Here is a 19300-nt window from a genome sequence, read left to right as displayed (position 1 = left end):
ATGGGTTACAACAGTTTCACTGTCAGATAAGTTTAACATAGGCTATAAAGTAAACTTTAGCAGCTTGAGCTTTGTACCATAATTTTTTATCAAACACATTTCATCAGGATTAGCATCAACTTCATCAAAAACATAACAAAAACCCTCTCTTGTATATGCACATGCACAGTGCCCCCTAGCTTGTTAGTATAGCTCTGTAAAAGAGGTTTGCATCATGTAGAATCAAGAGGGATGATGACAAATGCTGTGAAGGAATTCCTTTTAGCAATGACATATAATGTTTTGCCAAGTCCTATTTAAGCATTGTTTCTTGTACATATGTGCGTTATGTGAAGCATGTGCATAGGACTGTATGCATAATAATACATGCTGAACTGAACTTGTATGGAATTTCATCCTAGTCAATAAGCCCCTCACTTTATAATCAAGTGAGGAGCTTATTGACTGGGATGACATTCCTTTTACAATTTCAGTAATAATATAGGTTACTTCAAATGTGACACAATCTGGTCCATGGAGGACAAAGGAGGCATTTTTGAAACCTTATTTAGCTACTTGCAGTTCCGCCATTATGCACTATATGTGGGAGAGCCTCGAACTGGCAGCATACATGAATGGGAATTGAACTAGTCATAACGTTCTGTGTAAGGTTACATAATTCTTCCTTTCATGTATGCTGCCAGTTCGAGGCTCTCCCGCACATAGTGCATAATGGCGGAACTGCAAGTAGCTTAATACAACCATTAGGCTATCATAATACTGAAAATACCAAAGATCTCAAGTTATGAAGTTTTGTGATGTCTATTTCCTTGTGTATTTTAATGGTTTTTTCCCCCTCCATATTTTTGTCTTTATCTCAATTTCAAATTTGCCGCCTTTGGCCTCCATGGATCAGAACGTATCACAAATGAATGTGTACTGGGTAATAGTTGTAAATGTTGTTAAGCAATTTTACTGACAAGTCAAGGAGCCAAACATACATGGGGCATTTCCAGTTAAAATCCATACAACCCCCTGTGGATGACATTGACCTTATTAATACAGGAAGTGTGAATTTCATATGTGGTGACCTGAATGGATTACTCCATTTGAAATTTACACCGCCTGTGTGGGAGATTAAGGTCGTGTCTTCCACAGAGGGTGTATGGATTTCAACTGGAATAGCCCATAAAGGTTGACAATGGGTCCAACAATAGATAACTGCTCTAGTTCATAAAAAACAAAGGATGTGTATAGTTTAATGCATTCAATTATGAGTTTATTATTATATGAAGATTTTTTTATTTTGTTGTGAAAAAAACCATGATTGTTTTGTATAATGTTAACACAGCAAATGCTGTTAAAAAAACCAGCACAAGTGATGTTGGAAAATCATGCATAATAAATATGTTGTAAAATGTGAAAATGGGTTGTGTTAGCCTTTGTGTTGGTATAGTCGCACATGTCATTCAATAATTTCACTGCTAAACATGTTTGTTTGATGTGGGCATCAAACCCGGGGCAGACAGGGAGATCATGTCCCTCCCACCTTTCGGCAATATGACCTATTTTTTTGTTCTTTTCAGCCACAATTTGAAAATTCTGTCCCCCCACATTTCAAGCCAGATTGTCAAACAAAACTTTAACAACCCAATTTTAGGCTTCAACAGCTAAAATCAGTATCATGCTAGAGGCTTTTGAGTCATTAAAATTTAATTTATTTCCCCTTATCTACAAAATAACTCACTTTCACAGCATTTTTTAAAGCTTTTTTGGATATAAAATGTATCTATTGGTAGCACTATTTAGTCACTTAAAATTATGCTCATCCCGACCCCCCCTCCCTAAAATTTCTGGCAACGACTGATATTTTTCATGACAAATCTTAACAGGGACAAACCAGAATACCAGGGACTGCCTTTTGAGAGTGAGAGCAATCGCTCCTCTACAGCTCTAAAGTTAATTTGCAGGAGCGATTTATAGCTTCTCTAGATGACTAGTTAAATTCTTTATGCTTTAATGGTCACAGGTGCAAACAGCTCTTCTAAAAGCTCTTCTTGAAGAGACCAGAAGAACATTCTACAGCTCTTTTCTCATTTTCAAAAGCAGTCCCTGGAATACCATAGAGTAAGAAGTTAAAAATTGACATCCAACGATCAGTGTTCTTGATTTCATCACATTTTATGTTGATGCATTTGTGCTGTCTCAGTCAACCAAAAAGAAAAATCAAATAGACATTTGCTTCATTAAATTCAATTTATTGCATACATCAAAGTATTTATAGAACACAACTGATAAGATGTTTTAACATGTTTAAAGCAAAATAGGATGTTGTAAGTAACAATATCAACTTAGAACATGCAGGCCTGTAGACTGGCCGGGGGGAGGGGTGCTGTGGGGGTGATGCACCTCATAAATCTGCAAAGTATGCTTTGTCTGTAAAAAAATTGGGCCAAAAATATAAAACATTTTGATAAATATAAATCAAATCATCAACTTTCTGTGAAATATGTTAAACAATAGGATCCAAAAATCAATCATACAGGGGTTAAAAATTTCTCCCATTATGTTAAATGATACATGTATATCAAATTATTTGTTTGATCATAAGGATTTCAAGAATTGTTATCAGCAAGGCTTTAAAAAATGAAGTTTCCTGCAAGCCTGCACATTTTGGTTTTGCTGCATGTGGTTTTTCTATTTGAAAAAAAAACAGAAAAAAATTATTTGGGTTACAAATAAAATCCTATGACAATCATAAATGATAATTTCCCTGTGATTTGAGGCATATTTTACTATAAATCAATTTTATAAATGAAATAAAAAATTGAAAATATTTAAACCACATTTTGCATCTAGATTTTTTTAGACCAATTCTAACTCTATCTGAACACCAGTTAATCAATAAGCTTTTATTCAAATTCACTCTACTGTGGCTGATTGGGCTATTCTGGGTGAAATCTATTCCCCCTATGGAAGCTTATGGAAGGCATGTCCTTAAATACTCTGCATGCTAGCCATAGGCTTCAACATAAGAAGTCCCAAGTTTTGAGATATTTTCTCAAAATACCAAGAGCTATCTCAAGAACCACTGAACCAATACTAGGCTTGTTTGTACCCATTTTAATGCATTTTTCATGCCGATTCCAAATATGGTCATGAAAATTCACATTTCTGAAATTTTTGACTTTTAAAAAAAAATTGAAACTTGTCGTCTGCAGTTGACACCCGCATGAAGAGAGTTAATCTTCCTCACAGGGAGTGTAAATTTCAAATAGGGTTACCTGAATGGGTGATTCCATTTGGCATCTTCACCCCCAGTGTATGGGAGATTAAGCCATAATGTACAATTTCCATCAAATTTTAATTTTGTTATTCTTTAATACCTACAATGTTGAAATAGTATAAGTAATAGGGTTGCTTTCCATTTTAAGCTGAAATAACAAGGTAACGTGAAAGAAATCCCACTGGTTATTTTGGCCGCCAAGTTAACATGCAGTTCTATGGGAGGACATAGTGGCGTAGCTAGGAGTTGTGGCACCCAGGGCTAATGGGCATAATGGCGCCCAATTCTTGAAGCATGTGAAAATTTGCACAAATAAGCCCTACCACTAATTAATTTTGGTTATAATGATGTTGAATATTGGTCAAACACAACAAATTTGGCAGATTCCATTTAGGTGAAAGTTGGGACATGTATATACATTACAAATATGCAACAACAAAAATCAGGTTTGAAAAAAACTTCCCCAATTTCATAATATAAGATTGTACATTATGTCTTTGAGGTGAAGTCTTCCATAGGGGGTGTATGCAATTTAAATAAATACCACATTTGCCAACTGATTTAAGTTATCACTGGCGTAAGACGTACCGTACATTAAATTCCCTGAAATCAAGGAAATATTCTATACATGTAATCAAGCGTAAGGCTATCTAGTATCTACGCTTGACACAATGTAGAATGTGCTTTTATATGACACGTTTTGACAAATCCCGGGCCATGAGGGTAACAGAATTTAGCATATTTATCATACGAATGGAATAAATTTCCACCGTGTTCATGTTCACTACAATAAGTGCCTCAATCGATCTTCACAATTACCAAGTTATCTCACAATTCTGATATTTATAGACCTACACAATTTACACAGAGACTATACACATCCAGCCCAGCTGCATTTGCTTGCTTTTGTCAGGTAACTCATAATAAATCTATACTACCAGATTAAACTATACTCAGTGGCAGCCCGGAATTTTTTAATTCGGGGGTGGGGCAAAATCAACAAATTTTGCTCAAATGTGCCCCAAAAAGTGGAAAAATTCCTAATTTTGGTTTTTACTGGGGGTAATAGTTCTGACTGTGGGCATCCCCCATGCCCCTGGCACTGCCAATGAACACAGACTGCACATGACAGCCTAGAGGCATTTACTTGCTTTTGCCAGGTAACACATAATAAATCTATACTATCAGATTAAACTCGACTGAACGTCAATTTAAAAAAAAAAAAAAAATAGGCATGTCTGGTTGATGAGATTTAAAGCAATAATGTGTGATTTGCATAAAGAATAATTTCCTTTTTAAATGTTTGTTTTCACTGATCACATTATCCCCTTTTAATTTCGAGTCAAACAAATGAGGTATAATGAAGAAAATTGCGATTTCATTCCAGCGCCTACAATGCGTGTACTACGCTCGCGCGCCGATCGTAACATCAATACTACACAGAGCATCGCGCTCGATGTGTGTACACATAAGCTGACATATCCACCAGAGATGTTAGCAAGCAGTCGATCTATGAACTCTGAATAAAACCAGGTCAACCCGGTTTTAATATAAAAAGTTAATTTTTACTGTTATTAAAGCACTTCAGGCTTAGTCTTTTACGTGGTATTTTAGTACACCACTGGGCATTATAATTATGCAAAAAGTAGAAATCCTAGGAGTCAAATTGAGGGCGTCGCTGTGAAGCAAATCACACATTATGGCTTTAAATCAACTCTTAATTTTACAGATATTTCACTTAAGGCTGAAATTGGTTCTATATATAAACACTAAAGATTCCACTCGACCTTTGCATAGAAGAAGAGAAAAGCTTTTAATATCTTGCATAACATGCATGAAATGCTCTTAAGTTACAAAAATACCACTGAAATTCTACTTGTTAAAGACATCATCCATGCACAGTCAAATTCACTCTCAAACACAGGCCCATAATATTTTTCTTAAAACTTCCTGTTTGATTGCAGTGCACAAATCAAATAAGGATTAACTGAGAAAAAGAAAGCCTTTTGGGTAATTTGTTACAAATTCCAATGTTTTGAAAAACTTTGGATCTCAATTAGGCCAAGTAAAATAAGTAACATGCATATTGTGCGAACTTTCTCAAAATTTGGTGAGGGAGGCCCTTATTATTTGTTATTTTGTTACAAATTGACCATTCTTTTCTGTGTAAAATTGCTATTGCAAAGGCTTTTTTAACATTATCATAAAAACTGTTATATCTCCAAAATGTGAAAAATATCAAATTTTAATAATTTGTCATAAAATTTGTATTATATCGTGAATTTCATAAAATGAAAATTATTTGATATCAGAAAGATTCTTCAGTATTCAGAATGCAATTCGATAGGTCTGATGTGCTCTCATGTCCCACAAAAATGCTGTTGAAACACTCATTCCAGATCCCTTAAAAACTGACTCCAACATTTTTTCAATGACTTTTCTCTTTCATCTATAATAAAAATCAAGTTCTTAGCTCATTTCCCTGGGTCCATACCAGAGGATGATTTAAGCACTTCCCAACATTCCACTATGTTACTTGCGGTTAGCATAGCTGTGTGAGCGAACATGACACCACTACTCGCCAACTGCATGTAGACGTACTGCACGTGCATGGTTTAATTTGAATTTGTACAGTTATATTTACATAAAAAACGCTGTGAAGATGCTAGTCGATTTCACATTTTATGTTATCTACAGAAGGTGTGAATTATCCTTTAAACACACATCACTTTTGTTCTGAAATCGACCAAGTAATAATGACACACGCACAATTCTAAAACAACATGTTTTGCACAGAGTTCAATGGGATTGAAAAGTAAAGTGGCAGTTGAAACTCTAGTGATAACACTTTTGCAGTGCATGATGGGGCTTCCTTAAATCATCCTCTAGGTCCATACAGAGAAGATGAGAATCTCTGGTCCATAGACTATTTTGAAATTTGACACCTTTAAATCCAAGATGGCCACCAATTAGCCTATGCAAATTAGGTTAAAATCATTTTTCCCCTTTAATGACCAAAATTGGTAAAGTTAGTGATAAGGTTTTTTATGAATGGCTAAGTAACACAAACCTATGCAAAAAAATGCTAATTTATACAAAGATTAAAGTTGACGTTATTTTGGTCCACTTCACGTGACAAATACGATTTGGGAAAATGCCGCCCATGAAACTCTCTCAATTTTTTTTGTCTTTGTTATCATTAAACTCTGCTCCCTCACCTAATGGGCTATTCCAGTTCTATACTAAAGTGGCAAGGTTTCTGTGATTTAAAACACCAAATTCCATGATTTTCTGTTGGTAAGTTGTTTTAAATACCAAGGTATGATAGAAACAAATTAGTTTGGTCATTGGATCCACCATTGATGCTTGGTTGATCCTTATTATTTATGAAATCAATTAATTGACCATTATTAATTGTGATAACATATAAACCTTTGCCTGTATTGGTATCGAAAATTATAAATTTAGCATTAATTCTGCTTAATTAGATGTTAGTTCATTAATAACAAGCATCGAAGCAGCATTGATGGTCGATCCAAAGATCAAACACATTTGTTTCTGGTACCTAAGTTACTTGCATTATATTTTTAGTTGTTTTAAGGTTGATACCTTTGATTATTTTTACCTCACATTCGCATTATTTTTTCATTTTTATTTTTCACAAGGAAAGACATGTTTTCCGCAAATTTCTGTGTTTTCTGGTTTTTTTATTTGTAAATTCTGTGGATTTTTCCAGTTTTTCTGTGACTTGCTACTTTATTCTATACATCCCCTATGGAAGACAAATAACGGTCATCACCTTAATCTCACACAAAGGGAGTGTAGATTTGAACAGACTCCTCCATTCAGGTTATCGCATTTGTAAATCACACTCCCTGTGTGGGAAGTTAACTTCATGTCTTCCATAGGGGATGTATCATGGATTTCACCTGGAAAAGCCCAACCTTGCATGTAGTGGAAGTCATCAGTAAAATGTTAATTCACAAAATGTCAAGTGTTGCAAATATTGGGGTAGGATTGTAATCACTTTTTTATATTGGAATACTATGTGAACCTGGGGGTACTTGCATTCTGGCAGAGCACCCATGCTTGATTCGATAAAAAGCGAGACTCTAGTGATAGTTTTGAGACTCCGGACTCCTGTTAGGGGTAGCCTATGTTTTTATAGAAATCTGGTCCCACCAGGGGTATGTCTCTATAGAAATCTGGACCCGCTAGGGGTATATTTTTACATAAAACTAGTCTCAGTAGAGGTTGCCTCCAGGGACCCCATATCTAGTATGGGTATTCAGAAAATCCCCGGTATGTACAAACCCACGAGTATCTGGGCCAGCATGCATCTTTATTAGCCTACACTCGACTCGGGGCCGTAGCATGGCCGCCCCACTTTTTGAGAAATTTGTTGTTTTTCTTTATATCTTTATTTCAATTTGGGCATATATTTGTATTTTGGCCGCTCCACATTTATGATGGCCGCCCCGCATTTTTCAACCTTGCTACGGCCCTGCCTACACTGGCTATCCAGGCTTGTGCACTTTTATTGTATAAGCTTGGAACGGTCCATGGATTAGCATGCCGTCCCTCACGGGCCAACCTGGTTAAACAAACAAACAAACAAACAACAAATTCAAACAAGCATTGCAATGAAAAAACATAACCTGTTGAATTTAATTTTGCTGTCAAACAAAATTCTATACCAAATGTAGAACCTAGTTTAATTACAAAGTAAATTGAAACGCACAACTTTTTTCACCTTTCCCAAGAAAAAATGTTTATGAAAACCCAGTTAGAACTTGCTTACACTTTTTTTACAGTAGGAATATATAGTCCACTAGATAATGGTACCACCCTGCAAAGTATTCTAAATTACCTCAGTCAAAATATACCTTCTATCAGTACTGGTAAATTCTCATGTACATGTCCCCATTCAGGCGCAGCCCGTACGCAGGATATCTTTTGGGAGGGGCGGGTGCTGCGGATATTGAACAAGTGGACCTTTTTTCTAGGATGTGGGGCAGGGGCAATTTTGTAAAAATTGGGCCTTCTTCCCGAAATATTGATTTTTTTAAAACCAAAAAAGCATAAAAACCTGATTTTTTCTTGCCACAGGCTTGCAAATGGAATTTTTTGGGACCATTTATATACATTTGCAATTTTGGGGGTGGGGTGGTGTGGTCACATCCCCCTGCATACAGGCCTGTCCCCGTTCAAATGTCAGACTTCATGGGCGAACAACATTCAAACTGGTACGCAGAGAATAAGAGTAAGATATGCCTTGGAATAGCAGTGAACAGTTCATAATTGGAGTTCTAAAGGTATCTTTTTTCTCTGTATTCGTAGAACTATTGAATTTCAACATCCCACATATATGACAGGGTCCACATAGAACACCTTATGAACCTTTTTAGGTTCCAACTACCGTATTTCGTCAAATAAACGCCCCCGGGGGCGTTACATTTTCCCAAGGGGGGTGCGTTTATTCAAGGTCAATTTCAGAACGACAATTCCCATTAAAATCATTAGGTAAACTAAAAACACACGCTAAAATGACGAACTATGAACTAGAAACACTGACTTCTGGCTCACTTCCGGGTTTCTGATCCAGACTTTCGCCAATTATTGACGCTATTATCGACCATGTGCGCAACTTGGTAAGCTTACTACACAAGATAGCATGGAAATATCGGCATTTTTGAAACATCTTGGTTGAAAAAAGTGGTGCGGGGCGTTTATTTGAGGGGGGCGACTATTTGACGAAATACGGTATAACCTTTTTTCTAAGGGTGTTGTCTGATGACCTTTTCCCTGGACAAAAGTGTGCATTGGATTATGCCAGCGCCAGTTGAAATCCATAAACCCCCTATAGAAGACATAACCTTAATCTCCCACATGTGGAGGTGGGTGGGGTGGAGAGGTATATCAAATGGAATCGCCCATTCAGGTAACCCCATTTTAAATTCACACTCCATGTCTTCCATGGGGGTGTATGAATTTCCACTGGAATAGCCCATGATATATTTACAGATAGCAGATTGTAAGCTAGAGAAAATTCTACCCCTTTTAAAATGTAAAAATAGATTTCTATTTTTAATTATACTAGCACTACTGGCAATGAGTCTGCACAATGTGTAATACATAAATTGTATTTATCTGGAGAAAAAAAGTGGATCGTAATGAATAGATTTGATACAATAAAAAAAGTTCAAATTTTTCATTAGAAAGGAAACCAAACATTTTAAGGAAAACAGGGTGATATAAATTATGTAGAAATGCAAGATTAAAGGTAATGACAATTTCTTGATCAAATTCAAGGGGATGGAGAAATGAAATATTTGCTACAATTCTGGTTTATAATAGTGCGCACCCTATTTTTCAGGGTTGGATTGGGGTTAGGTTATATTTGTGTGCAGGGTATACCAGAATTATTCCAAATATTTCATTTTAGACCCCATTTACACAGAGCCTGAAGTCGACTTTAGTTGAATTTAAACAACTTCATTTGTGTTTTAACAGGGTCGCTGCTTTTGGAACTCAACTTCGGAACTAGACTTCTAATGACGACCCAGAGCAACATTTGTCAAGTTCAAACAACTTCAAACTTGACTTTTGCAGTATAAACAAACACGCAATTAGAAGTCGAGTTCACATACATAACTAATGGTTATATAAAGCATGAGCAAGTGATGACAGAAAAGTCAAATGCACAATTTGATTTGAAGTCGACTACCCTAATTATGTAAAAACACCATCAACAAATAATTTATACTAATCCTTAATCGTAATCTGCATAAATTTACTGGCCCAACTTTTTCAATATGTTCTACTGCAAAAAGTGCAAATAAAGAAGCAGTTGTGAACACCCCCCCCTCGCCAAATGCCAAAAAACAAAGTCCCCTATTTTGACCCAAAAAGTCCCATTCACGAGCGTAGCAAGCGAAAAATAGAGGTTTTCAGTCCTTGTCGGTCAAAAAAGGTCCAAATTTTGAACAAAAGTCCACTTTTAAAAATCCTGGTTACGGGCCTGCACGTTCCAATGCGACTTTTAAAAGTTAGAGACTACCAATTACCAAACTTGCCACATGTTGCTTGTGTGTTAACATTATTTTATTCTGTGCCACCATGGACCCTAAAAATCTTTTTCCAGGATGGTGCCACCTTAATTCAAGCAAACCTGAACATTTTAATTGTTTTATACTGAGCGTACTCAATATAGAGAGACTAGTCACTAACACAAGTTCAGTCAGTAGTCCTTCCTTAATCTATAGTTCCAAAAGTTCACAAAAGAAAAGGTTCAAGTATGCGGTATTTGCGGCCGTATACTTCCAACTTGCTTGCAACGCAATTAGGATAAGAATAAATAGACAAAAAATTATTAAATAAAAATATAAATTACACACTGGTGACAAGTGGAGCAGAAACTGTGTCCAATTGTGTCCATCACTGATTATATCTTGCCTCATATGAGTTATATCAGGATCAAAATATAGTGCCCGCCGGCCAGCATTGTTGGAAGTTTACTGGCCCGAAGCAAAATCAACTGGCCCCGGGCCACTGCTTAAATCCGTCCCTGTATTGAAACTCAGTATAGGCTCAGTTAACCCTAACCCGCCCGAGTACTACAAACTACTTGATATATGCGCTGTTCGTGCATGCATCCCAGATGGTGTGATGACGCAATCGCCCTAAGTGATATATAGGCAAGGTTTCGCTGGCCAGCGAAGCCCAAGACGTACCCGTGGCAAAGTGTCGCCGATCATCTGCTTGGCATGCGAAGGGTCTCGGGTTCGAATCCCAGCCAGAGCAAACAACTTCTTTCCTCTCTTTATTCCTTCCTTCTTTCCCTTCGCCAAAAAGCCCCTGGCGGGTTAGGGTTAATAATACATGTATGCCTAATAGATACTATACAAAATAAATAATCTACATAATGTACATTAAGGCAAAACAAATTGTTTGATTGTTCTTATCTGACCAACCCTATTCTGGAAAATCTGGACAAAAATGTTTTGTTTTTTTGCTTTATACTAAATAAAAGAATACCGCCCCTAATCCAGAAAAAGGATTGTTTTTCCAGAAATTGTTGACACCCTGAAAGATTTTTAAAAAAAAGATTCTTCACACTTGTATGCTATTTAAAAAAATAAATGAAGTGTAGTATATATATAGAGAAATATCCCAATTCACACCTGCAAAAATATTTTACAATAACATTTTAGAAATGTATTCATAACCCTACATTTAAATGTTATCAAATCATATTCAATAAATGTTTAAAGAACATTTTGGTGTTTGCTGGGTCATTTGAGGAACACTAAAGGGACATGTCTTCCATAGGGGTGTATGGTTTCAACTGGAATAGCTACAAAGTTTTGGGTGCAAATATATAACATTCAAAATGATGAACCATAAACATGATAAAACACAACAAAGCGTATAAAATTATTTAGTAACAAAAAAAACCTGATTTGCCAGATTTTGCATTTTCCTTTTTTAAATTTTGGCCTAAAATTGGTTGATTTTGACTGAAAATTTTTGCAAACATTTTTTGCACAAATTTATCAATTTTTTGCCAGATCTTTAAAGCTTTCAGTGATATTTTAGAGTCATTTCAGCCTCCACAAAAAAAAGAAAAATCTTGACCGAGTAACCTTACTCGAAAAGACCATGCACCCGTAGAAATGGGTTTTTTCTGTCGCCTAAATAAAATATTTAATAAATGTTTCCTGAAAGAACTTCAAAAACAAAGATGAAATTTTATCTTTTCATTTGTGTGTCATCACTTTTTGCCAAATCAGTCACAAGTAGGTTGCATGTGAAAAAAGCCAAACTTTATGATAAATATATAGTTCGTTTTAAATACAAATGATGAAATGCAGTCAAACTTGGCCAAAACATATGCATGGCCCACCGGAAAGGATTTTTTAGCCAAATCAACAAAAATATTATACATGTAAGTACATAATGTATATATTCAAACACAATTGTGCATCATAACATCAAAATTCAATACAAAATATAATATCAAATCAACAAAAATACTATACATGATCTAAGTACATGTATATATTCAAACACAATTGTGCATCATAACATCAAAATTCAATACAAAGTATAACATCAATATTAATTGTTTTAATGGTAGTCTTTGATCTAAGATAGAAAACAGAACATGCAAAATCGGACCATGCCTCATTAAAATGACAAAGGATCGAAATTGTAGTAAAAATACAAAACTGAATAGAAACAGTCAATAAATGCGTTAATATTTTTCTTTACAATAAGAATAGCAAAACACAATAAAACTTCAAATATTAAACATCCAAAAATTCTATAAAAATACCAGCTATTGGCATTGTGCACACACATGATTGGAAACTATGCATAACATTATCCTATTATACTATATATATCTAAATTATATTATCATATATATATAACTTTTAAAATTGAAAACTAAATGGTTATGGTTAAGTACTAGCTTCTGTACAACAAATCACATATCGTCAGCCTGCTACGCTAAATGCCTAAGTCATTCTTACATGTTTCTCATTTGCAATTTTAATTGTCTGAGTAATAAACCCGCAGCCGCACTTTTCATTAACTTGTGGAATACATCAAGAGAGATGTATTCCACAAGTTAATGAAAAATGCGGCTGGAAATTGGATGAATTATGGGTTTATTACTCAGAAAATCAAAATCGCAAATGAGAAACATGTAAGAATGACTTAGGCATTTAGCGTAGCAGGCTGATGATATAACACAATTGGTGAGCTCTTTATCACCAGTAAAGAATAAATAATAAAAATGTAATTTTGTTTCAAAAGTGAATATTACAATAAAAATATATTTTTGATTTAAATTTTTTGTTGTCTATCTATTTACTGTTGGGGATTCAAGTAAACTTTACCTTGTATCCTATCGAACAGAAAAAAATGTTGCTTAATATCTGACACCTCTTTATTTTATTTTGAAATTTTTCAAAGTGGCCTAGCTATCACACAGATCCATCACATCTTTGATAACTGTGGAACATTGGGCTATTCCATTTGAAATTCACACAACCCCTGTGGAAAATTTCGGAAATATCTTCCACAGGGGGAGTATGAATTTCAAATGGAATTAACACATTTGTAGCTCCATTTGAATGTCTTACTCCCTCAGGGGAAGATTCAGGTCAAATCTTTTTCTCAGAAGGTGTATGAAATTCAAATGGAGCTGCCTAATGTGCTCATTCCATTTGAAATTCATACTCCCCCTGTGGCAGATATTTCCAAAATTTACCACAGGGGTAGTGTGTGGACTGTAAATGAAATAGCCCATTCTCAGTTGTCTTTCTGTTTTCGTTTTTCTAACCAATTCATTGATAACGCCAATATCTGTCCATCATCAGTCCGTGATCGTAATCGTACGTCACCCCGTGTCGCACAGCAGCTGTTCTTCCGTCAACCTCAAGCCACTTTGTAGCCGGTTTTGGAACATCAACTGCCGTGCCAAGCGTGCTTCAATCCTCTGCTGCTGGCCAGCGGCAAAAAGGTCTGGCTGACCGGGCTGTTTACCCAAAATTCCAAGTTGGTTTCGCGGTAAAATACTTGATAGACCCGCTAATGACACACTGTCTTCAATGGCACTGCGTATCGCTGGCTCATTACGCCACAGTCGCATCACTATGTTGCGTTGGAAATCCGCCATAAGTTCTAGACGACGGCTCAAGTGTTTGTTCTGGTCAAGTGTGTTCATCTCCAGTTTGTAGTGCTCTTGCTCTAGATGGCCGAGATCGTCACGGAGATGCCTGTTCTGTTTTACGAGTTCTTGCATACAGGTATTGTAGGATTCTTGCTCCTGTTAATGACAAAAGGTCACATGTTACATCAAAGGGAACATTTGAGGTTGGGTGACAAAAGAAAAATCCTGTTCTATGGGCTCTACCAACTTGGAATTTACATTTTTGGTATTTTATTTTAACATATGCAGTTAAAACCAACAGTTTCTCTTTGGAAAATATCATTAAATTTTCAAAATATATTTGTAAAAAAAATCAGATTTTTTCAGATTTTTCATGCTTTCATTTTAATGATCCCAAGCCTCTTCAAACAAACAAAAAACCCTGACCCTGCTTGTCAGAACAGGGTGTGGTTGGGGTGTGAGTGTATGTGACACGGGGGGGGGGGGTGTCAAAGTAGTCATCAAGCATCAAGTGTCATACACACTAGCTGTTAGACGTTTTTTGAGTAGATCTACCAACCACATATGTGACCCGGCAGCACAAATGAGCCGTAAATTCCCTAAATTGTATTCTGAGTTACGGTGTAAAATGTGTACGAAGGTCATATTCATCGGTAACTTAAGCTGCTCGACATCCGTCTCATTTCGATAGTCAAAACTAATCAATAATCCTATTGTTGAAGTGGATAATAAGCTTCTACCTTAGATGGCTATAGAACTTTTAATAGCTCTGGTCTTTGTTTGCTTATATTGCTAAATCCTGTTCAAGCGGTGGGTTACCATGCATTGTATTTTGTACAGGTATGCATAACCAACAATTAACAATGAGAGAACTTTCTTAAACCTCGTTGACTTGGGGATGATTTGAAATGACCGCCAATTATGACTGTTTGATATTTATTGCCAACAATGTGGAAAAAGAGACACATGTAAAAGCGTAAAAGCTATAATTTTGTTGAAGGAGCAAAGTTTAACAAACCATAACCCCGCTTCTGGATATCGTTTGAAGTCAAATGATATACCATTTTAAGTTTATGATGTTTATTTTTAAACACGAAATAAAACAAAATTGACCAGGGGAGGAATTTACGGCTCATTCGCCGTGGACGGTCACATATTAATAGTTTTGATGGAGTTATTACAAAAATCTATCACATTTTTTAAAGACTTTTTCATAAAACCCATGAAATAAAAATTGCTGAAAGAACTCAAGACAAATTTTGTCACTATGACTGTCTTTTGTATGACTTCCCCCAGCAATATGTGACACGATCAAGGGAAATGAGTCGGATGTCGCTAATAGTGATTTTGAGATATTGGCAAAGAAAGTGTTAAAATTCTTTTGTTTTATATTGTTTTCCTCTTTAGAAAACTGTGTAAAACTCATTTTCGACCAGGGTCGCATGTGACTCATTGCCCTTGATCATGTCACATATGTCATTGACCACATCACTTCTAGTTGGATGCATACTTCATTACATCACATTACAAGTGAAGCGGCGAAACAGGCAAAAGGAAATTATTTTAGTCTCAGAATGCCTTTGTTTTGTGCATGTAGGACTAGATTGCAAATACTTAAAATGTTACTTCTGATCTGAAACAGTCCAAAAGATTTTCAGTGCAAATTTTGTTCCATTATTTTAAGCCAGTAGACAACTTGACCCCCTACCCCATCTGCAAGTCATCTCTGTCAACCCCCCCCCATGTGCATTGTGCACGTCATCTCTGCCAACCACCCCCATGTGCAAGTAATCTCTGTCACCCCCCATGTGCACGTCATCTCTGCCAACCACCCCCTTGTGCGAGTAATCTGTCAACCCCCATGTGCAAGTCATCTCTGTCAACCCCCCCATGTGCACGTTATCTCTGCCAACCACCCCATGTGCAAGTAATCTCTGTCAACCCCCATGTGCAAGTAATCTCTGTCAACCCACATGTGTAAGCAATCTGTCAACCCCCCCCATGTGCAAGTAATCTCTGTCGACCTCGCCCCCCCATGTGCAAGTAATCTTTGTAAAACCCCATGTGCAAATAATCTGTCAACACCCCATGTGCAAGTAATCTCTGTCCAAGCCCCCACCCATGTGCAAGTAATCTGTCAACCCCCCATGTACCCCCACCCATGTGCAAGTAATCTTTTTCAACCCCCATATGCATCTGTCAAGCCCCCATGTACAAGTAATCTCCGTCAACCCCCCCCCCATGTACAGTAATCTCTGTCAACCCCCCCCATGTGCAAGTAATTAGCTGTCACCCCCATGTGCAAGTAATCTTTGTAAAACCCCATGTGCAAATAATCTGTCAAATTCTGATCCTTTGACTGAATATTCAATCAAACAAAATGAGAGTGCTCAGTCAAATTGACATACACAATGTGGGCAGTGGTGGCACCAGGAATTTTTCAGCAGTCATTGGGGTAACATGAATTTCAGGGGGCAAAATGAACAAATTTAGGGTAAAATTGCCGCAAAAAGTGTAAATTTTCGTAATTTTGAGTTTTTACTGGGGGGCCAACAGGGAGAGGGGGCAGGAGTTCTGACTGGGGGCATCCCCCCATGGTGCCACCACTGAGTTTGGGGTGTACATACACTCACCTGTCTTCTAGTGTTAAGCTCAGAAGCCGACTGTCTTTCAAATCTGGATCTCTCTTGCCAATGAGGTCTTCCTTCACATTCAGGGGGTGACCTTATAACAACATTCCGTTCATCGCTCACCCTCCCTCTGTCACGTCCTTGGTTATTGTCACTCTCCATCTCATTGCCATAGCAACCTTGGGCTCTATGTGACTCCAATTGTGGCGGTGGTGGTGGTGGATGTGGAGGAGGTGACCTCCTGAAATCAGTCATCAATTAATATTTTTGCATTCAAGCAGTGTAGTCTGTGGGGATGAATTTCACCCCCCCCGCCTCAAAACCACCCCCAAAGAAAATGTCAACCCCTGCTCTCCCCCCCCCCCTCAAAAAAAAAATAGTGTAAAATTGAAAATTGGCCTGGTAAACACCGAATACTAATTACTACCTATATTTTGGGCTAAAATAGTATTCAAATTGTACTGGTAAACACAAAATTTCACAGCTAAAATAGTGAGCAATTGAAACACCAAAAAAAAACATCTTCTTCAGGCAGATGGAACATTCAGTCATAGTAGGGCCGGTGGTTTGGGTGTTTTTTGGTGTGTTTTTTCACCAAAATCTGACAAATCTGTAAAAAGATTTCTAAACATTTTCAGCCAAAATTAATCAATCTGGCCCAAAACGGCTGATTTTACATGATAGTAACAAAACATCTCCAAAACTCAAATTCTGGGTCGCTTGGACCCATAGAACAGGGTTTTTTTTGTCGCCTCACCAGAAAACTGACAACTGATCCTGATATAACACAGAACATATAAAATACTTCAGGACGCCCTAAAAGGATTTTATACCAACCCTGCACCTTTTGTAAATTTTTCCTTCAAAAAAGGGCTGACTTTCAATGTTTTTACAGAAAAAAAGTGGACTTTTTCATTCAGATTGGCATTTTATTTTTGGGGTGTGGTGGGGGTATGAGGGGTGCTTCACACCTCAAAAACCTCATGGCTACAGCTCCGCAACCAGCAAGCCTTAGGCTAAAGTTACTTTACATGGGAATACAACATTTCACCAACATCACAACATTTTATATCCTATAACATCTTACCTCCGATTAGAAGGTGGAACAGATCTGAATGCTTGCTGGGGCTCTCTTGGTGGAGAGGGTAGTCTGTGGGCAAAACGGCAGTGTTCTCTGGGGCATTCGCCATCACGTCGCCAATCACGACACACATCACTGATCTGAAGCTAGAAAAATAATACAATGTAAAAAGATCAGCCATCTTTAAAGCTATGGAGCAGACCTAAGGGTTTATAAATCTGTGTTTTTTCATCTGTGCAAGGATCTTGTGTGCATTCTCACAGATTTTTTGTCCTGGGTGCCAAATGTTGGGCTGTGAAAGTGAAGGAAGTCCAGGAAGCTGTCCCATGACAGTGCATTTTGCTGTTGTGTCAGTTGGACAACTGCTTGGTTACTGACGTGTGTTTTGAGAAGAGTATTAAGGTAATCCTGTGTGTAATTTTGGTTCATTTTGATTGAAAGTATTTTAGGATATGACCTTGTGATTCACAAGTTGTTAAAAATTATAAAAGTTTCTTTTTGAGCTCAGTTTAGTATTAATTTTTGTAATCAAGATGTCAAACGCAAACATTTGAAAATTTTCCATCTTAAGGTGGTACGTCTACACCCCTTGATAAAATTGTGACTATTTTTGCATTTTTCTCAAAAAAATAATAACACACTAGTGAGAAAAGTTATGTATATTATAGTTTTATAGGGGCAAGGAATCCAGTTACTACACTGGAAATTCAGTGACTCAAGACAAGCGGTACATTATTTATGATAAGAAAAGAGGTACAGCTAGAATGTACCTCATTTCTTAACTTGCTTTAAGCTTTTATAAGTTACATTTTCAAACACATGTATGAAATATTTCTGACTACTTTAAAATGTTAATCTAAACAATTCTTCCAACAAATTCTTTAAAACAAGATTTTTTACCTATGTGTATATTGTATAAGGAGAAAAATGGCTTTAAAACATACATTTTTTGTTTTGCCAAGTACGAGTTCATACCTACCTGTATGTAAAAATACAGTATCAGCGGCAAATTACTAGTGCTCCAGATACTGCATTAGGCTAACCCAGTTGAAATACACCCTATGGAAGAATATGACCTTTTAAATCTGCCACACGGGAAGTGTGAATTTCTAATGGAATAACCCATTCAGGTAATCCCATTTGAAATTTACATTTCCTATGTGGAAGATTACAGTTATGTATTCCATAGGGGTGTATGGATTTTGATTGGAATATAGCCCATATTAGAGAGTACACTGGTTCAAATATATGATAATATCTACAGCGTTCGAAATAGGGCCGGTCATTGGCCTGTAACTTTTTGGCCTGGCCAGTAACTTTTCTGACTGGCATCTATAGTTTATACTGGCCCGGCTGGCCGGTAACTTTTTAAGGTCAAGCCCGGCTGGCCTGTAACTTTTTGAGGCATATTTCGAACACTGAATATCTACCTCCCAGACAAGGGGCAAGGGGAGAGAAATGTGCCCAGTCGGAAAAAAATATTTCGTTTAAATCTCAAGACAGAAAAAGGTGAGATTTTTTGTGAAATCACCCCAGTTTGGATGGTCTTTTGCTTGTCTAACAAACACAACAGGTTGGTTGCTTTCCTGGTTACTGAATACTGGATATAGCTAGGGAAGTACAGACCATACCTCACCTACACT

The 19300-nt window shown here is 36.9% G+C and overlaps 1 protein-coding gene across 1 annotated transcript; it reads right to left on the bottom strand.

Moving 5' to 3' along the window:
* Positions 1-13673: 13673 nt before the first annotated feature.
* On the bottom strand, positions 13674-18989 carry LOC140163247 (uncharacterized). Its single transcript, XM_072186645.1, has 4 exons — positions 18984-18989; positions 17664-17803; positions 16580-16817; positions 13674-14102 (listed from the first exon to the last, which is right to left on the bottom strand). Exons 1-4 carry the CDS (start codon positions 18987-18989, stop codon positions 13674-13676), a joined length of 813 nt encoding a protein of 270 aa, XP_072042746.1.
* Between the last annotated feature and the right edge of the window lie 311 nt (positions 18990-19300).

This window comes from Amphiura filiformis, chromosome 10, assembly GCF_039555335.1.
Source record: "Amphiura filiformis chromosome 10, Afil_fr2py, whole genome shotgun sequence".
Classification (NCBI taxonomy): domain Eukaryota; kingdom Metazoa; phylum Echinodermata; class Ophiuroidea; order Amphilepidida; family Amphiuridae; genus Amphiura; species Amphiura filiformis.
Note: the sequence above shows the minus strand (reverse complement) of the source record. Positions and strands in the feature narration are given on the sequence as shown.

Excerpts from the sequence above, each read along its gene's own strand:
- LOC140163247 (XM_072186645.1), bottom strand. Across the intron at positions 16,818-17,663 it reads GTTCCACCTTCTAATCGGAG|GAGGTCACCTCCTCCACATC; the intron begins GTAAGATGTTAT and ends GACTGATTTCAG. Across the intron at positions 14,103-16,579 it reads AGCTTAACACTAGAAGACAG|GAGCAAGAATCCTACAATAC; the intron begins GTGAGTGTATGT and ends TGTCATTAACAG.